General features: G+C 37.2%; 1 protein-coding gene across 8 annotated transcripts in view; it reads left to right on the top strand.

Annotated features, from left to right (window-relative positions):
- Nucleotides 1–20,462, top strand: part of GALNT13 (polypeptide N-acetylgalactosaminyltransferase 13) — a 228,686-nt gene that overhangs the window by 180,213 nt on the left and 28,011 nt on the right. For all 8 annotated transcript variants that reach the window (XM_026697214.2, XM_087920195.1, XM_087920192.1 and 5 more), the window contains exons 9-10: nt 15,292–15,431; nt 17,878–17,976. In XM_026697214.2, the coding sequence (XP_026552999.1) occupies nt 15,292–15,431; nt 17,878–17,976 (239 nt within the window). The remainder of the gene's footprint in view (nt 1–15,291; nt 15,432–17,877; nt 17,977–20,462) is intronic.

The raw sequence follows: 20,462 nt of genomic DNA, 5'->3' as shown, positions 1-20,462 counted from the left end.
TAGAAACCCAGAAGAGCACCTGCAATAATACTCTCCCATGCTCTTCCCTCTATCTTATCAAATAGCAATTTCCTTGAAAAAGAGTCTCAGTTCTTTCTTTCTCAGCTTTGTCTGGTCAAAGGGAAATAGAATATTTTCAAGCCTCTAGTTGGCAGTGTTACAAAGTTTCTTTGCTCTCACTTTCCCCCTCCTTTTCCGAGCAGGATATAATAAGAATTAATTAAAAAAGAAAAAGATATTTTTTAAAAATGAAATAACTAAAGGGAGCCTCTAGCCTAAAATATTACAAAATCAAAAAGGAGAAGAAAAAATAGATATAAACGAAAAAACCAGTCCAGTTTCAAAATACAAGATCATATATAGAAAATCCAGCAATGAGGAAAACAAAACAAAACATTACTTTGACATTCCTGTTTAAAATCGCTGCTTAATCACTTCTGTCAAAACTTTTACAGATTCTTTCTTTTCCTTAGGGTGTCCTTTCAGATCTTAGAATTAAAAAAAAGTTCTCACCAAACTGGCACACTCTCTTTCTGCTCTCTTCCATTTCGGAGCTGTCCCAACTTCAGTAGCTTTAATGGCTGCCTCTTTGCGGGCTGGCAAGAAGAGCTTCTCCTGGATCTACCAGGGACTTTGCGGTATCCCTGGGATCGACAGGATGTGCTCTTCACTTTCACCATCTCTTCGGGACGGTTTAGATCCGATAGGTCCGTCCAGGAGCAAAGATATTGGAAGCAATCTCAGACCTTCAAGATCGCATGCCGTATCGTCGCGACACCAGCTCCGCCCTCCAGATTTGCACCAATTTCTTAAAGTCCAGAACTTCATGTGAAGAAAGTTTTAAAATGAGCATTGTCATCTTTTAGGGTTTGACATGGCATGGACCACACTGTGTGTATCGTAGAAATAAATAAGAGGAGATGATAGACTAGGAAACCAAATGGTTAATAAGCACTTACTATCTATAACTCATCCTGGAAAGATTAGTTGCAACTTGACTTGAGTAATAAAAAATATGCCTGGATGAAGGGATGACCTTAGAGATCTTGATCTCAGAAAATAAAGCAGGCTCAATCCATGTTAGTACTTAAAACAGTACTGGTTAACCTTTTTGGCACCGAGTGCCAAAACAGGAGCACGTGCTGGAAAAAGGCAATGGGAACGATAGTTGACAATGGACAAGAGATTCTCTTGAAGGAGACAAGGAGACAACTTTTTAGGTTTCTTCCAGGTATAGCATCAAATTTGGCTGTGGATTGTGAAAAAAATAGCAACCGGAATTCAATGCATCAATGTATGCCTGGCATTAATTTGAAAGATAGCGTTGAATATACAATAATAGTGCCTTATCTGCCCTGCTGATTAATTCTCATGGAGTCTTTTTCAGAGATAAGATTGAGGAATGTTTTCAGTGTGCAAACTGAAGGCATTTTCTCTGGAAATACCTCATGAATATATTCTGCCATCAGCAGTTTATGAGTCTGTGGAGGCCATTTTAAACCACGTTTTACCTTTTTATATTCTGAGAATCTGAAAGTAATGAAACTTCAGAGTCAGTTTATCTCTCATCATCATTGTGTTCCACAAAACTGATTATTAGAATGGTATTTTCAATAAAAAGTTCTCAATAGTGAGTTTTCCTCAAAGAGGCCTACCAAACTAAGATCAGGAGTATTTGCGCTGGCTGTGACCAATGGCATAGTAGCAGAGGGCTATTAGAACCAGTCACAGTTAAGACAAATGGATACAGCTAGGATACAAGCTATTCGAGCAGCTATAGATGATATTCCTCTTACAAAGCCTGCGAGTAGGGACATAATCCATAATGTGTTGTTGTTTTTTAATCACTCAGAACCAGGTTGACAGATAGACCGTCAGTAACTCTTTAATGGAAGGTGTGTTTGCTTCTTGTTTGAACACAATGGCAGGCAGGCCTCTTTTAAAGCAGTCTTACTAAGAACCTTGTTGTCAATATTCTCAAGGAAATCATTTTGGAGTAATTCCACAATTGCAGAAGGTTGGGATGATTTTAAGCCAGTCTTACCAGTTCATCCTGGGTTTAGCAATCCATTGATTGAGAAAAGTTCTTTGCATATGAACTGATTATATGGGGCAAGTCCATGTGAGGTGCAGTGTATAGTAGTGCAGGCAATTCTTCAGGCCCCAAAGGATGCTCATGGAACACCATGTTCTGCAAGCTGTACTTGTGGAGCGGAAGCTCCCAGTTTGCTTCCAGGTGCAATTCAAAGTGTTGGTAATCACCTTTAAAATCCTTCATGGCATGGGTCCAGGTTACTTAAGGGACCATCTCATCCCACTGGAATTGGCCCACCCTACCTGTGCCGGCAGAGGAGGCATGCTGTGGGCTCCGTTGGCCAGTGTATTCTGGCTGGTGGAGTCTAGGAGAAGGGCCTTTTCTGCCATTGCGCCTGCTCTCTGGAACATTTTGTCCTACCCTCAACACCCTTCCATAAAACCTTAAAGACCTGGCTCTTCCAGTTGGCTTGGGGCTCCAAAGGAGGGGCTTCGTGTTGGAGGTGGTTGATAGATTAATAGCAGATCTCACCTCTCCCCAGCTCAGCCTGTTCCCTCTCTTCCCATCTTTTAGGTATTGTCTTTTGTACGTGTGTGTGTTTTATCTTTTAATATTGTAAGCTGTCCAGAGTTACCCTCTGGTAAGATGGGCGGGGAAGAAATAAGGAAGGAAGGAAGGAAGGAAGGAAGGAAGGAAGGAAGGAAGGAAGGAAGGAAGGAAGGAAGGAAGGAAACTACAGCAGGGGTGTCAAACTTGCGGCCTGCGGGCCAGATGCGTCACATGCTGGCCCTGCCCCCTCCCGGTTTAGCAAAGAGGACAAAAGTCCCAATAAGTCATGTGGACGATGTCATGATGACGTCTGACACCCCTGAACATGTTTTTTACAGAAATGGATCCTAAAAAATCCAGAAAGTCAGTGGAGAAATTGCCAAGTAGTTTGTAGGGAAACACAAATTTCAGTCCTTATACTTATATACTATGATACTAAATCATTTCTGAGTTCAGTTCAAAAGATTACTTTTTACTTGCCATCTTTAAAATTAGGGTTGTAAAACTTGATAGCTGCAATCCTTCAACAGAAGAGGATAACCCTATCCTTTTGCATTTGTAAAAGTTGTTGGAGTTTTTTTTTTTTTTAGTACCACACCTCCCTCTACTGATCAAATATCACACTGCAGGATTTTGATAATTTAGGGAAGCAGATGGAAGTGTTTCTTTCATTTATTCCAAAAACGTGGCGGGGGGAGGGCATTAGAGTCATAGTGAGCAGCTGAAGGAGTGGGCAGGGACTAGGGGTGTCATCTTCAGAGATCAAATGAACAGGTAAGTTGGGAGGTGGAGGAAAAGGGAAGAACATAGGAGAGAATGCAAGTGATGATTGCATCCTGAGTGCTGTTATGGATTACCTGTTGCTGAAGATGGTTGACTTAGGGCGACTCCCTGCCTGTTTTCGTGTGATTGGGTCATTGCTTCCTACTGAGAGCTAGGAACAGCTTAGGGAGGCTTAAGCCAGTTTCTAGAGAGCAAATGTATTAAGTAAATGGAACTTAGCACCTGGAAGAATAAAAATGATTTTGTTAGGGGATGACAAGGAGCGATCCTTTGTTCATTTTTTTTGTTGATCTGGGGATCATGGAGAAGGAGAGTATAATTAATAATTAAGTTTACTTGAAACAGTTTACATTCAGCAACAACGATACCTTTAACACCATCAAACAAGAACGTCTTCCTATCCCAGGTCCTAGGAAATGATTCGCTAGGTGGATAAAAATGCCAGTCTAGTCTAAACATCTGGCTGACTATGTGATGGACCATAATAAGAATAATAAGTAGCACAACTGTGGCAAAAGAATGGACGCAGTTCTGTAGATGACACCATCATAAAGGAGCCACTAGAGAAGATACATGAAGCATCAATAACATCTTCAAAGGAAGAACATTCACAAGGGGGGAAGAAAACACGCTACCCTTCTTGGATATCCTCATCAGCAGAGGAAGCAATGATAAATTAGAAACACATCCATCAAAGTTTACACTAACCAATTGTTTGATTACCAAAATAACAACCCAAACCCCCACAAGAGGAGCTGTGTAAGAACATTACTCAGAGCACAAAATCACTGAAGCAACCCACAACACCCACAAAAAAGAAGAGGAAACAGAATGCTTATACCATATCTTCCAATAAAATGGTTACCCACACAACTTTATTCAAAAGTGCCCACTGCAGCACAAACAATACAAGCTATGAAAAGGATAACACTACCATACATCACAACATCTCAAAAACAACCAATGGACTACTACAAACACACGGCATTACCATAGCACATAAGCCAACCAAAGCCCTCCCAAACCTCTTAGGTAAACCAAAAGACCCAATAGTCCAAGAAATAAAACCAGGAGTTAGCTACAAAATACAGTATAAGGACTATAACGGCCGTTATGTAGCACAGATGGGCAGCAGACTAAGAAGAGCACATCCATGAACACCAAATAGCAGTCAGAAGACAGTGAAAACTCCTTAATCTCACAACATATGAATAGAATCAACCATAGTTTCAATTAAGAAACTTAGGAACCTAAACCAAGTTAAATTTTAATAAAATGCAAGGAAATTCTTGGAAGCTTGGGATTCAGACAAATTGGCCATTAATCAACACAAGAGAAAAACCACATTTACGTGCCATTCAAAACAGCCAATTAAAAAAAACTAATAAAACAAACAGACCCAAAACACATACTCCCAGGAGCCTACACTTAAGTAAGGAGTGATTAACATCAGACAAAAAAAAAATCAAGCAGAAAATAATACTGTAATTAGGGAGCTACCAAGGAGAAACCTAATCCTAACCCATACTAAACTGGCAGGACAAGTTACTAAATACAAACAGGTAGCAAACTCCACACTCACTAACACTCACTTATCCATATTTCCAACATAAATTTGAAAGACCTTTTTACATCATAGACCAGGTTACTGAAGTGATTGATTGATTGATTGATAAACCATGCATAAATAGCTCTCAAAATCAAGTGATTATGGGCAACATACAACAAGATTAAAAACAAAATATTCAAATTAATATTAAAAATATTGAAATTATAAAAGGCACAAGAAAAAAACAAGACAAAGAGATTGGGCGACGAGGAGTTATTAATTACCTAGGAGCCATCTGAATATTTTGCTAGATATACCAACGGCACATCATTTTATAGGAATTCTGTTTTAGGTTATAAAATCATGTAAATGTCATTTCTTTAACCATGTACAGTATTTTCTTACGGTTCCAACGGTATATTGCATTCTTAACTCTATTTTATTATCTTTCCCTTTTCTGTTTCAAATTTCAATGAAGCTTCATATATTTTAGCAATTACATGTTCATTTTTTGTACATACTGTAGTTCAACTTCAAATTCTTTTTTCTGCTGCTCAATTCCAAATGTCCTGTTATCTACCTTAAATCTTTCTCCTAACTGTACATCTGGAAATCATTGAAAACTAAATCCCACTGCAGGCTTCAATATCTATATAACTTTAAAGGTACTTGACCCTCTTTTCATTTCTTATATGTGTTTTCTTTTATTTCCTCCAATCCAATTAAATGTGGAAAAGGAACTCAGTATGGTATAGTAGGAGAAGCTGACCCCACCCACCCCCACTCCCCACCCCCCAAAAAAAGATTGAATTTGAAAATGGAACATGTTATCTTTCTCTTGCTCCTCATGTTTGGAAAGTTCGACGAAACAGAATAATAATTTATCCACACAATAGTTCAGAAAATATCAACTGGATGTGGAAAATCTTTCAAGTAGTCCAGCAGCCTTTAAATATGTTTCTTCCTGGCAGTCTTTCTTAATTTATTTTGGCTATGTGGTTCCGTGTATGTGTGTAGCTATATGTATGTGTGTGCATTTAAAAAAAAAATCTTACAGTACTGCATAAAATACTTTGTAGTACTGTAAGATTATTTAAAACGTATGTAGACAAACAAAAACACATGAAACTACATAACCAAAGTGTGTTAAAATGAAAAGCATTTCTGTTTGCTGTATGTGTTGAAGTGTGTCACTTTATTTCAGTATCATTACAACCGGCCCTTGCACTTACGACATCACAGCATCCACAGAATCACATGATCAAATTTTGGGCACTTGGCAACTGGCATGTATTTAGGACAGCTGCAGTGTCCCAAGGTCATGTGATCACTGTGAGCTTCCCAGTTTCCAACAATCAAAGTCAATGAGGGAAACTGGATTCACTTAATGATTGTGTGATTCACTTAATAACTGCAGTCATGTTTAACAACCATGACAAAAAATGTCGTAAAATCAAGTGTGACTCACTTAACCACATTGCTTAGTGACATAAATTCTGCTCCCAACTGTGGTCATAAATCAAGGATACCTGTAGAGCAACAGATTATTTCTGATTTTCATGTCAGTGTGGACTTTAGGAGGTATAAATATAGCAAAGGTAATAATAATATATTATTTCCCTACCACCACCACCACCCATGTATGTACACAACAAACACAAATGTGCTTCTTATTTTAAAAAAAGGAATTATAATCCATTGGTCAAGAACAAAACATAACTCACCATGTTAAAAGCACATCATCTTTTAATAAAGTCTCATTTATATTAGCCAGATAGAATAATAAGGATTATTCTGGAATTAAATCAGTGCTGGTTGTTTCCTTGTTTGAATGAGCCAAAGTAGCATATCAGTACAGTTGTGTAAAAACAGTTTTTCCCAATCACATTTAACAAGATTCTCTGATCTCAAATCCCAAATACTTAAGCTGGAGTCCTTTTTTCTTCTTGAAAGCAGAATGACTGAAGTCTTCTGATATAAGACTTTGTTTTGTTTTATGGATAAGTTCCCACAGAGAATGTAGTTAGTGGAGATTAGCAGACACAGGGTGAACACATTTGGCATTAAAGAGAAACAGGGTAGAATTCTTTCAAACTGCAGGAAGTAATTCTAGACAACTTCAGAATATTAAATTGAGGATTTTTATTTTCTGCTGGTATTAGGTATATTTGTACTCTTAGCTTATGATTGTAAAAAAACCCTCTGTAATTGTTCTTTTATGTTTTATTCCTGCTGTTTAGTAATAATATTTACACATATATGTAGGTGGTTTTGCTACCCATAGGAAGACTGCCTGGGTCAAAGGCAATGTTCTCCTGGGACTCATAATCTCTGGACTTGAAACTGCAGTAAAACTGTATTGAAGAAGTAAAAGTTTCTTAGTTTCTGGGGTGTAGGGTGCCTGAAAATATAGTAAAAATATGTATTCTTAACATCAATCCTTCTGAGGTTCTAAATATTCCCTTCCTTATTGACTAGAGAAGATCTAGTGACTAGAATAAGGTTGAAATATTTCAGAGTTGATTCAGAAGAAGCAATTATGAAAGTTATTATTTTTTTCCTGGAAACAATTTTAAACAAACACTTCTCTTCACCCCTAGTTTGTCACAGGCCTACATATTCCTGAATGATTTTGACATTTGCTTTGATTTAAATTACAGAACAAGGCCTTCGGTGTCGTAAGAAATAAGTGAGGCCATTAATAATTAGGAGATAATGGTGTGTCTATGATACTGTTGGGTTATGAAGGCCTAAAGGCTTTTACAGTACATCAAAACAATTGCTTGTGATTTTGGAAATGAAGACATATAGTTTTTTAAACAGTTTTAATAACAGTGACTACATTAACATTGGGATTGGAGCCAAACTATTGTGATGTTAGGGGTGTCATACAAGAGCTGGTAGTATTGTTTGGCTGCTAGAAAGAGTTTTAGTTTCCTAGTATGGAGGGATAGATTCTATGCTAACAGAATTTAAGGAGAAAGCAAAAGAAATCATCAAATAAGATGAAACAACTACCGTCACACACAAACCTTGCCATAAGAATTGGTTGGTAAATTTCCTCATTTTAACACTTTATGGGTTCTCTACTGCAAAGCTCCTATCTCTACTACTCCCTTTAATTAATTAAATTTTTATTTCAGCACTTACTACTAAATTATCCAGGATGAATAATATTTATAAAGCTTTATACCCAAATTTTAAATGATCATGTATATCCTGGAACAAAAGTTTTGTGAAAAATAGACAAACATTTAATTTTATGAAGCTATATAATTAAATTTAAAAAAACTCAAAGCACTGACTATTTGAAACTTAGATATGAAAATACAGTGTTTCTCATATAATAAGGCCGGGTCTTATTTTTTTTTTGAGCCCCGAAAAAATGGCTAGGCTGTCTTTTCGGGGTTGACTTAATTCCCCCCCTTGCATCTTCGGGCGGGCGGCAACGGCTTGGATTTTGACCTCGGCGTTGGTGGGGCACTTTGTATCGGGGTCAACGCAGGCAGCACCATATCCGGGTGTGCAACAAAAGTACTTCCTAATGGCAAGCCCCCCCCCCCCCCACAATTCCCCCCATTTCCCCCATGCTTTAATATAGGCCTTAATTTGGGGGGAGCGGCTAAATTTCATGCCTATAAAACATGCTGGGACTTCCTATTGGGGGAGGCGATATTGTTGGAGAAAAAGGGTAGATTTTCATTTCTTGTTGAGAACTAAATTATGCTCAATCAAATATCAAAACCTCTTCTGTTTCTAAAGATTGGCTTTCTCTGAGAAAACAGTTCCATCTGCTGGTTGCTAAGGGTAAACATGAGCTTTTCACTAAACATAGTTAAATTATACAAGTTTCTAATGATATTCTATGATGTCTTAGTCATACAGTGTTTAAGTTTTATTGGTTATCAACCCATATTTACTATTATTTTGGTTCTTTTCTCTAATATTCTCTTCTTTATGTTCTTGTATCTTTTTACAAGTACAACTTGTATTATTTTTCCTTTATTATGTATACACTTGTAATTATTTGAAATGATTAAAAATGGTTAAATTACAGAAAAGGACTACTATTAAATCCCCCCCCCCCAAAGAGTTCGTGTTTTAGGTTTGCCTTTCAGAGCCAGATCATAATTCAGTTTTTTTTTTAATCTGATTATACTACGGTGAAACAAGTTTGAGGTTTTGAGAATCAGATTCAGAAGGTAGAGAATTAAAAAATTCTCCAGGTAGGAAGCTAAATACACAAAGTTCTAATCCTCGTTATCTTTCTACTTCATCATTCATTCCCCCTCTCACTCCCACTTTCTTCATTTTATTAGTATAGTGTTTTATTTTTCTGTCTGGACAGATAACTGATAATCAGAGTTGGAAGGGACCTTGTAGGTCATCTAGTCCAAACCCCCGCCCAAGCAGGAGACCCTAAACCATTTCTGACAAATGGCAGTTCAATCTCTTCTTGAAGGTCTCAAGTGATGGCACTCCCACAACCTCCGAAGGCAACTTCTGTTCCATTGGTTGATTGTTCTCAGTGTCAGAAAGTTTCTCCTTATTTCCAGGTTAAATCTCTCCTTGTTCAGTTTCCATCCATTATTACTTGTCTGGCCTGTAGGAGCTTTAGAAAATAGCTTGACCCCTTCCTCCCTGTGGCAGCCCCTCAAATTTTGGAAGACTGCTATCATGTCTCCCCCTAGTCCTTCTCTTTACTAGACTAGCCAAGCCCAGTTCCTACAACCGTTTGTTGTATGTTTTAGCCTCCGGTCCCCTAATCATCCTGGTTGCTCTTCTCTTTACTTTTTCTACAGTCTCAACATCTTTTTTATAATGTGGTGATCAAAACTGGATGTAGTACTCTTAAGTGTGGTCTTACTAAGGCTTTATAGAGTGGTATTAGTACTTCCCTTGATCTTGATTGTATTCCTTTGTTAATACAACTTAGGATTGCATTAGCTTTTTTGGCTGCTGCTACACACTGCTGGCTCATATTTAGCTGGTTGTCCACTAAGACTCCAAGATCCCTCTCATAGTTACTGCTATTGAGCCTGGTTTCACCCAGTCTATCTATATGTGTACTTTTGGTTTTTCTTGCCTAAGTGTAGGACTTTACTTTTCTCTACAATGAATTTCATTTTGTTAGATACAGTCCAGTGTTCTAGTCTGTCAAGATCCATCTGGATCTTGAGCCTATCTTCTTGGGTGTTAGCTATTCCTGCCAGCTTAGTATCATCTGCAAATTTGGTGAGTTCCCCTTCTGTTCCCTCATCTAAGTCGTTAATGAAGATATTGAAGAGTACTGGGCCTAAGACGGAACCTTGTGGCAACCCACTGCTTACTGCCCTCCATGTAGACTTAGACCCATTAAGGACTACTTGTTGAATACGGTTTGCCAGCCAGTTGCGAGTCCATCTAGTGGAGATGCTATCTATTCCACTTTTTTCTAGCTTACTAAGAAGTAGGTTGTGGTCTACTTTGTCAAATGCCTTTCTGAAATCTAAATATATTATATCCACAGTATTTTGCTGGTCTACTAATTTAGTCACTGTGTTGAAGAATGAAATAAGATTGGTTTGGCATGATGTCTTCTTAACAAACCCGTGCTGACTGCTAGTTATTACTTTACTTGTTTCTAGATGTTGGCAGATCTGGTTTTTTTTATTATCTTTTCCAGTATCTTCCTGGTATTGATATTAGGCTGATTGATCTATAGTTTCCTGGTTCTGTTTTTTTTTTTCCTCAGCTCTTTGCCAGTCCTCTGGTAGTTCCCCGGTGCTCCAGGATTTTTGAAAGATATGGTGCAGTGGTTCTGAGATGACCTCTGCCAGCTCCTTTAAAACTCTGGGAGGTAATCCATCAGGCCCCAGTGATTTGTTTTCATCAAGATCAGACAGGTGTTCTCTTACTATTTTTTTGCTTATTTTAACTTTTATTCTGGTCTGTCTTTTACAGTTACGTTTTTGGTGGGTTGAGCTATAGTTTCTTTTTGCGTGAAGACTGTTGCAAAGAATGAGTTAAGCAGTTCTGCTTTTTCTCTGTGGCCTGTTACTTCCTTGCCATCTTCTCTCTTTAGTGGACCGACTGTTTCCTTGATTTTTTTCTTGTTATTTATATGTTGCAGGAAACTTTTTTGTTATCTTTGACTTTTGTTGCAAGTCTTTGTTCGTTCTGAGCCTTTGCTTTCCTGACTTCGTCTTGGCAGATTCTGGCTATCTCCTGATATTCTGCCTTAGTTGTATATCCTTCTTTCCATTTTTTGTAGTTGTCCTTTTTTCTTTCAATTTGCTAGAGAGATGTTTGTGCAGCCATGCTGGTTTCTTCTTGGATTTCTTGTTTTTCTTTCTTGATCTGCTCTCTCATCTTGCTAAAATTGAAGCTTAGGTACAACCATTGTTAATACTCAATTTCAGTATGTTTGATCTTGGATCATCATAAATTGCAGTTGCATTGATTATAAGATGCATTTCTTATTGGCAAAGATAAATCTGCTTTGATATCGCCGAATTTTATCTTTGCATTGACTTTTCTTTCATTATTCTTTTAGCATAAATATGCAGATGGGCATTCATTCATTCATTTATTCTGCATCTTATAGAAGTTGTCAAAAATTAAGCTTGGGTTCACATTGGAATATGACATATCTGATTCATTGACATAATTCCCTGGTTTTTTATATCCTTCAAAAATCTGCAGATGTTTATCAAGAAAACCATGGTATGGATTGTTTTCTTGTTTTGGCTTGTGAGAATAAAGGAGGAATTCTGTTTAAATGGAAATCCAGATATAAATATTTGAGTTATTCCTTCTGTGAACCCTTAATGGACTTTTGCTGTTGAATAAGGGGACTTCAGGATTTCAAAATGGGTTTATAGAAAAATGGTGAGAAAAAGGATTGGAGATATATTTATTTTGGGGGGGAGGGTTTCCCCTGAATTTTTATGAGCACGCACACACACATACACACACAATGTATTTCTGTATTAGGATTTTATATTATTCTTATCTATTTGATAAAATCCTTAATAAATTTTTTAAAAAATCTTGTATCACTGAAATCGATTATTAATGTGAAAACTGCAATGCTATATGTGTAAATATCCAATTTAGATCATATTTTTTTAAAAAATCAGGGATCACAATTATTTTGTCAGAAAATTAATCTATTGAGATATATACAGATAATTCTTAACTTACAACTATAATTGACCTGAAATTATGGTTGTAAAATGTGGCCGTCATGAAATGGGTCACCAGGTAACTGCTCCTGATTTTACAGGTTTTTTTTGTGGTGATCAATAAGCAAACACGGTGGTTGTTTTGTCCCAATAGGTGGTTTTTGCTGGGAATCACAAGTAAATGGCGAATACTGGCAAAACCCACCAAAATGAAGTCAAGTGACCGTGGGACACTGCAAACGACTATAAATGAAAGCCAGTTTGCAAGTACCCAAAATGCAATCATGTGACTGGGGTGGGGGACTGTGGCCAACAGAACTTTGAAAATGGGTGGTACATAACTCTGGGAGGTCTGTCTTAACTTCGAATGGTTGCTAAGCAACCACTCATTAAATGAGTACCTGTGTGAATGAACATAACAGAATTACAATATAATTAACATAATCATGCTAGTGATGCTTAATGTAGAGAAATGAAACTTCTGTTATATTCAGTTCTGTAACACATTTTCAAGTAGGGAATTAAATATATTGGCAATACTGGGAAGCAGTTAGTCAGGTTACAATGGCAATTGGGAATAGAATTTTTATCTCAAAGTGATGTAAAATAGTTGTAAAACACAGAAAGACATGACTATATTTCTTAGCAACAGGGATCGTACAGTTCTGGTTGCCATTATAATCATAGGATCACAGGAGAGCAAGCTGGGGGGGGGGGTGTACCATGGGGGGGGCAGGCACTCCAGAGTATTGGGGTGCAGTAGTAGATGTGGGGGTGTCATGAGTGGTGGGCGGAAATTTTAATTCTTGAAGAACTATGGAATTTGGGTTAGTTTCATTGATCCATATTTCTCTATTTATAATTTTTCTCTTGCAGGGCTACTAAACAAATATTTTGCCATAGAATGGGACATCTTTCTTCTCCAAGATATTGTATAATCAGTAATAAGGAGCATTTTTTTTGTAGGAATTAAATAGCTGCTGATAATACTTCTTTTGACAATCGTCTGCTATTTAAGAGCTATTTCAGATTGCATTCTAAGGAAGCTTAATTCTTAATAATTTACTCTAAAGAGGAAATATACCAATCCAGATATGATCAGTACTTCAGCCAAGGTTGTAAACATTTATAGAGTGTGTGAAATTTTTCACCTTTCAATTTCCAAACATTAGGGATGTTCAAAAGTTGTGACATGCCTTGGGGATTGTAAAGATATTTTGGTTACTTTAACATAATTTAGATGTGCTTGGTAAGTAACTACATAAATATAACATCTTCAAAAGAAAAAACAAAGTCCAGTTGCCTCCTGAAAAAGCACCTTTGGAATAATCATGACCTGGATGATTGAAAATATCTATAGACTTTTACAGAAATATAGCTTTTTAACATTTTGTTTCATTCTAAACCAACATTGCAAAGCAGATACCACTCATCTAAAACACCTTGTTGTTTCTCTTCTGTAACTCCCATGTATCCCCTCAAAACATTTTGGAGAATTGAAGGACACTACAAAAGATTTTATGTGTCTGTAGACTGGTTGCAAGGGAAGGAACATAATTCCTACTAATTTGAAAATGGTTTCTGCCTTTAGAAGAATGGCGCTATTCCTAAAAGACTGCGGTCTATCAGAATTAACAAGTTTACCAAAAAAGAAATTATGTTGAATGTGTTAAAGGACTACACTAGATTACTCAATTGGAATAAGAGTAACCGGAGACCAATCTGTATATGTATTATAATACCCTATATGTATAAATACCTTAATATGTATAAACACCTTAATATAATATTTAATGTGTAGAAACCAACAGGAAGTCCTTATTTAGCCACTGCCTTGGACAGCAACCATTTGCAGTACAATCATGATGAAAAAAATAACCTGTGATCAGTACCATTTATGAACGTCATGGTATCTGTGTCTCAGTGTCAGTTTCCCAGGTAAACTAGACAGGAAACATGACCAGATGAAATAATTCTATTTAATTTGAAGGCTATATTAACAGAATCTTGCAAGTCTGAAAGTACAGATCCCTCAGTGTCTCCTTTACAGCCTAAGAAATGACGGAATGTTCCTTTGAGCCTCTCGCCCTAATCATTATAAAGCTGAAGGCTATTCCCTTTCTTAATTGACCATGCCCTAAGCAGCATTTCACTGACCTTACTCTCAAGGTCTTTGTCACATTCCGTTACACTCAGATACGGATTCCCCATTACATTCAGTCAATATATGTTGTCCCATGCCTGATCCTTTCCCCCCCTCCTCACAGCACGGAGATATTGCCTAAACAAACAATCTCTTCCTGAGCTGCTTTTCTCCACAGCACAATACATCCCTTAAAAAAAAGTGCTAACTACAAGTTAACAAGCTCAGCTGTTACCTTCACTAGTTGATTAGAGCCTTCCAGCAAGCTGGTGCTGCTTCCTGATACTAACAAACTACTTACTAATCAGTTTCACACTAAAGGCTCTTGTTTGCCTTGTGACTTGCAGTGTGAGCTTGCTAGGCAAACAGCTGGTGCCCCTACATTGCTTTCAGTGTATATTCCTCATTGTGTTCTTGCTCACTCTCTTGAGATCCCTTCCTCTCCAGTATATGTAGATACAAACATTATTTCCTTTTTTGTTAATCATCACAGGGCTGGCGGGAGCATTCCAAAGGATGAGAGAATGGGGGGAAATGGCTATAAGATTTGACCTTTTTTCCCATTTTCCTTGTGAGTTGAATTCTGGAAACTTAACCCTAACTCCTCTCACACTTGATTAACAAAAACAAAGGAAAGCTGAAGTAAGCACAGACATGGTCACATTATTTTTCATTTAGCAACCATTTTGTTTAATCATCAAGTTGCCAGTGCCAGTTGCAGTCACTAAATGAGGACTGTCTGAACTCTCATACAAAGAGGCTCACTGAGTGACTTAGAGGGCGTCTATTCTTTCTCAGACTCACTAGCTCACAGAATTGTAGCCAATGAGAAAGTTGGAGAAGGGAGTGCTATATTTATTACGTTGAACTCCTGATGGTTCATAAATATACTGAAATATTTGAGCAATAGCATGACAGTAGGAAGAGAGCATTATGTATATTGTTTATGCCTTACTGACCTAGAGGTAATGTTTATTGTAAAATTTGTATAATTAAGCGCTAAAACTCTGTCTTTGTTTTGTTTAAAAGGATATTGAATATTCTTTTTCCCCCCCTAACAATATAGGAGTTGTCAAAGTGGATTACGGAGATGTATCAGTCAGAAAAGCATTGAGAGAAAATTTAAAATGTAAACCATTTTCATGGTACCTAGAAAATGTGTATCCAGATTCTCAGATTCCACGTCGTTATTACTCCCTTGGAGAGGTATGAATGGGGGAGAGGTTTTTTTGCAAAAGAATGTGTTTTTAAAATGAAAAATATCTCAGATAAGTAAGTGTAATTTAGTTTAGGCCTGAATTTATACCCAGTTTATACTGAGAACATTCACAGTAATTTTTAAAGCAAGAATTGAAATCAGTCTAGTTTGTAGTTCTGTTAGCACTTCGATCTTCTGGAGCATCATCATATAATTATCATTTTACTTGGTTAGATATGTTTTTGACATTCAGAAATGAAAATTATGAAGTGTGAAATCTTAAAGCTGCTGGAAGGATGTCCTTAACTAGTTTAATGAAGCTTGTCCAATTTTTACTTAATAAACAAATCCTGATCAAGTACTATTTTCCCCCTGAGAAATAGATATCTCTTTTTATATTCTTTTAGCTCTGTTGTAATAAAAAGCTAATCATTGAAGTCCAGTTTCATAAAAAGGATTGTTGAAGTGCTTAGGCAGAAACTGCCTATGGTTCAGACATTGGGTATCATAATATCCATTTTTTTAAAATGCTTGGAGAGACCATGGGTAGCCTGAAAATGTATTCACATTTTATTTAATGGACATTTCATGAGAGAACTTGGAACTCGTTCATTACTGTTAATGAAAGAAATGGAGCAAAATATGATACTTACTTTAAGACTGAGTTTTACGCTCCTTATTTAACATATTCACATTTAAAAGAGATTTCCATGTGATTCTCTTCTCAGTGATTGCTATTAGAAGTAGACATTTTCAGCTGCATAAAAAATTCCACAACATCTCCATATTTCTAAAAGGATGGTCATTATAATCTTCCATTTATGGTTCATGCAATTGTAAATGTAAAACAGGTTTTAGTCTTAGAGCTACAAAAGAAGAAAATTACCATACACAAAAACCACCAATAATGTTGAATAAATTTGGAGGACAACATTGGGATGGTGTATCTTAAAAGAGTTCTTAACAAGAAAATTGAAAGATAGTTTTCTGCATATATCTACTTATATATCTTTACTTGCCAGACTAGCCATTTTTATAGGCAGTCCTCAATTACCAACCTTAATTGGGACTGGCAGGTCCATTGCTAAGTGACACAGTTGTTAAGCGCAATATCATGTGATTGCACTGACTTACAAGGTCAATTATATCAGTTCTGTCTGCAGGTTATGAGGCAAATCAGTGTAGGTCTCATTAAATGTGATGTCACAGGACTGTGACTTGCAAATCCCTGCTGGCTTCCCCATTGTCTTTGCTTGTTGGAAGCTGGCTGAGAAGGTTGCAGATAGTCATCATGTGACTGTGGGATGCTGCAGCCATCATAAATGTGCCCCTTTTATCAAGTCATATGACTTCAACTTGCAACTTGTCCTGTCAGCTTCCCCATTGACTTTGCTATTTCCTGCCAGCGTCCCCATTCACTTCGTTTGTCAGAAGCAGGCTGCGATGGTTACAAATGGCAATCATATGACCATAGGATGCTGTGACAACCTCAACTTTGAGGACCAGTCATAAGTCTCTATTTTCAACATTGTTGTAAATTTAAATGTGAATGGATGCTAAGTGGTCGGCAATTGAGGATTACCTGCAAGGATTACCTTGCAGTGTCTTTAGGAGATAGGATATATAAATAAGAAGTGATTGTGTGGAGAGTCAGAACTAATGAAGTCCTGGCAAGCTTCCAGAGTAAGGACAGTAGCAATGATTTACACAAAATCCCAAAGCCTCATTACCTTTATCTGTTTACCAATTTTCTCAGTTCAGAACATTTATCCACTTTAATTGTCTTAAGCATTTTTAGCTTTGTAAGATACAAAAGCCCGGTACAAAAAGTCTTTAATTGTTTTCCACAAAAAAGAAACAGCATTGCCTATATAAAATATTTTCCAGGCTGAAATATATAGCAGAGATTTACCTTGTATTGATAATATTGCTCGAATGATCTGAAGCTTTTCTTCAAGGATAATGTTTGGAAGGTCTTCTAAAATACAGTGTAAAGAATGCTGAGAAACAAATAGAATGTTATTTGTGCAAGTAAGATAGGGCACAGTGTACATTCTTTCTTGTTATCTTTCATGGAAAACTACCAAGGCTATCACTTCCCAAAAGCAGTACCTTGGAAAGGTTAGTTTTCATAGAAATTATTTCTTCTGCACAAATGAAAATGGTGGTTCTGTTTATTAGACAAAATTACAATTAACACAATGTAATATTTTATTTACAAATAACATATGCCTGGTTCCCAGTGCATCTAATGGCACTGAGTAGACACACTTATTGGAAACTAACTCATGCTGAGTTATGACTTAGGGTAAGCATGTTTGTGTAATTTGGCATCATCCTAAATTTTACATGATTTCAAAAACATGATTTCAAAATTCCTGCTATTTTTCCCCCTTAACTATAAATCTTGTAATAATTATTATGAAATTTACCTGGTTTTATTTTTCTCCACAGATCAGAAATGTTGAGACAAACCAATGTTTAGATAACATGGGGCGTAAGGAAAATGAAAAAGTAGGCATATTCAACTGTCATGGCATGGGAGGAAATCAGGTAAATATACCCTATTTTAAAAAATATTTTTGAGGCTTAGCACATTGATATAGGCATTAATGTTGGAGGGGTGGAAGTGACAAAATAAACATTACAATATCACAATAAAAGGTTCTGTCCTTTTGTGCCTGTGTGGAGAAACTGTGCACATATAAGGGATAGAAAAGGCTGAGAAAGAAATAATTCATAAGGTTGTGTGCATTACAGATAGTGTTGCTATGATGCTGTTGTTTCATCGTTCCCTATCCTAGAACACTTTAAACATTTTGCTTCCATTAGAACTTGAATAGTTTGAAACATGGTGTAGATCCATTTTCCTCCCAAAATCTGAATGCTTAAGTAATGCTTATTTTCCTAGTGCACGGGTAGGGAAACTTGGCTCTTTTATCACTTATGGACTTCAACTCCCAGCATTCCTGAATGAGCCATAAAAGGTTCCCCATCCCTGGCCCACTGCTTTTTCAGTTGTAGGGGAAATCAGTTTTTGACTTGAATGTGAGTGTCCTACATTGGTATATTAAACAGTCCCATTCAAGTCAAAAACTGATTTCCCCCGCAACTGAAAAACCAGTAGGCCAGGGATGGGGAACCTTTTATGGCTCACTCAGGAATTCTGGGAGTTGAAGTCCATAAGTGATAGAAGAGCCAAGTTTCCCTACTCCTGTACTAGTGAATCAACACAGGATAAAATCAAATTTAGTAAAAAAAAATACTGGATGAAATATCTGTTTAAGTGATTTGAAGCTTCATTGAGATGTCAACAATTATATTACAAGCTTGTCCTATATCAGGGCTGTCAAACTCCCGGCCCACAGGCCAGATGTGTCACACACTGGCCATGCCCATGCCTGGTTTAGCGAAGGGGAAAAAAGTCTGGATACATCACGTGATGCCACCGTGATGACGTGGGTTTGACACCCCTGTCCTACATTGTGCTACATTATGCTGGGCTTTGCTTTAAGATATATTACAACGTCTTACGTGAACAAAGTAAGTAATTTTCCCTATTTTTCTTAGACAAATTCCATCCCATTATCCCTACTATATTTTGATAGTTCTCAGACAAAAGTGCAAATGCTAGTCCATTTATAACAGATTACAAGAGATGGAGTAAAAAAGAATTGAACAGAGAGGCTTTTTCCCATTGTTTTAAAGAAAATTAATTCAGAGCATTGGAAATTTTTTTTTCATAATAATATCACTTTAAATATACAAGTATTTAATTTCCTACAACTTTAAATTCAGTGAAAGTAAATGTCCAATGCTTCATTGACTATATAAAGGCATTTTATTGCAATGAGCATGCCAAATGGTGAAATGTCCTTAACAAAGATGGGAATCTTGAACCATCTTTTATGCGAACTCTAGACACAGGACAGGAAATCACAATCTGAATAGAATGTGGCAAAACAGACAGGCTTCCGGTCAGGATAGGAGTAAGATAAGACCGTATCCCCTCTCCTCCTTTATAAAATCTATAGGCTGAGCAAATATTGTGAGGTGGGGGTCTGAATTGCAAGATTAGCATAGTTTTAAAATTAGAGGCAGAAACATCATAAGCTTGCACTGATGACACTACTCTGATAACTGAAAATGCAAATGATCTGCAAGTTCTAGTAATGAAAGTCAAGGAGCACAATTTTTTAAAAAATGGGACTACGGTTAAAATAAAGAAGACCAAACTAATGAGAACAGGTATAGCACCCAGTCTTAGTACTGACGACGAAGATGTTGATGTAATGGATAATGTCATCCTTTTAGGATTAACTATTAATAGTAAAGCCATTAGCAGTCAAGAAATACACTGCAGGTTAGTTCTTAGGGGCGTATAGTGAAGGTCTTGGAAAAAATACTCAGATATTAAGATATGTCTATACCTACAAAAATGAGAATCACGCAGGCAGTAGTTTTCCTTTGTGACACTTTATGGAAGTGAAAGTGGACTTTGAAGAACCAGGAGCAAAAGAGAATCACTGCTTTTGGATTTTGGAATTGGAGAATACCCATGAGAATACATGAGTAGCCAAACCAACAAATGGAACAAGTTAATCCAGAATTCTTATTCAAGGTACAAATGATCACCCTCAAATTATATTGTGGAGACAAGATGTGAAGGCATGGCTGCCTTGAGAAGTCTATAGCTATGGAAAGAAAGAGAGAGGATAACCAGCAGGAAGGTAGATGGACAATTGCAGCAGTGATATGTGCACCACTGGGATATCGGAAAGGCCAGGTTGGAGACTGAACATACCTATGTGGTTGCTAAGAGTCAATATTGACTTGATGGCACATCATGAAAAGTATAATCTGCCCAGAGTGCTGCTTTGATGCCCTGGAGCCTGAATCCAGAGTTGGGGTATTCAGCAGGTTCTGACCAGTTCTGGAGAACCGGTAGTGGAAATTTTGAGTAGTTTGCAGAACTGGCAAATACCACCTCTGACTGGCCCCGCCCCCATCTATTCTCTGTCTCCCAAGTCCCTGCTGAT

The sequence above is a fragment of the Pseudonaja textilis genome, chromosome 1, assembly GCF_049901715.1.
Source record: "Pseudonaja textilis isolate UNSWEBS1 chromosome 1, rPseTex1.2, whole genome shotgun sequence".
Classification (NCBI taxonomy): Eukaryota; Metazoa; Chordata; class Lepidosauria; order Squamata; family Elapidae; genus Pseudonaja; species Pseudonaja textilis.
This window is presented reverse-complemented; position numbering and strand designations above follow the sequence as displayed.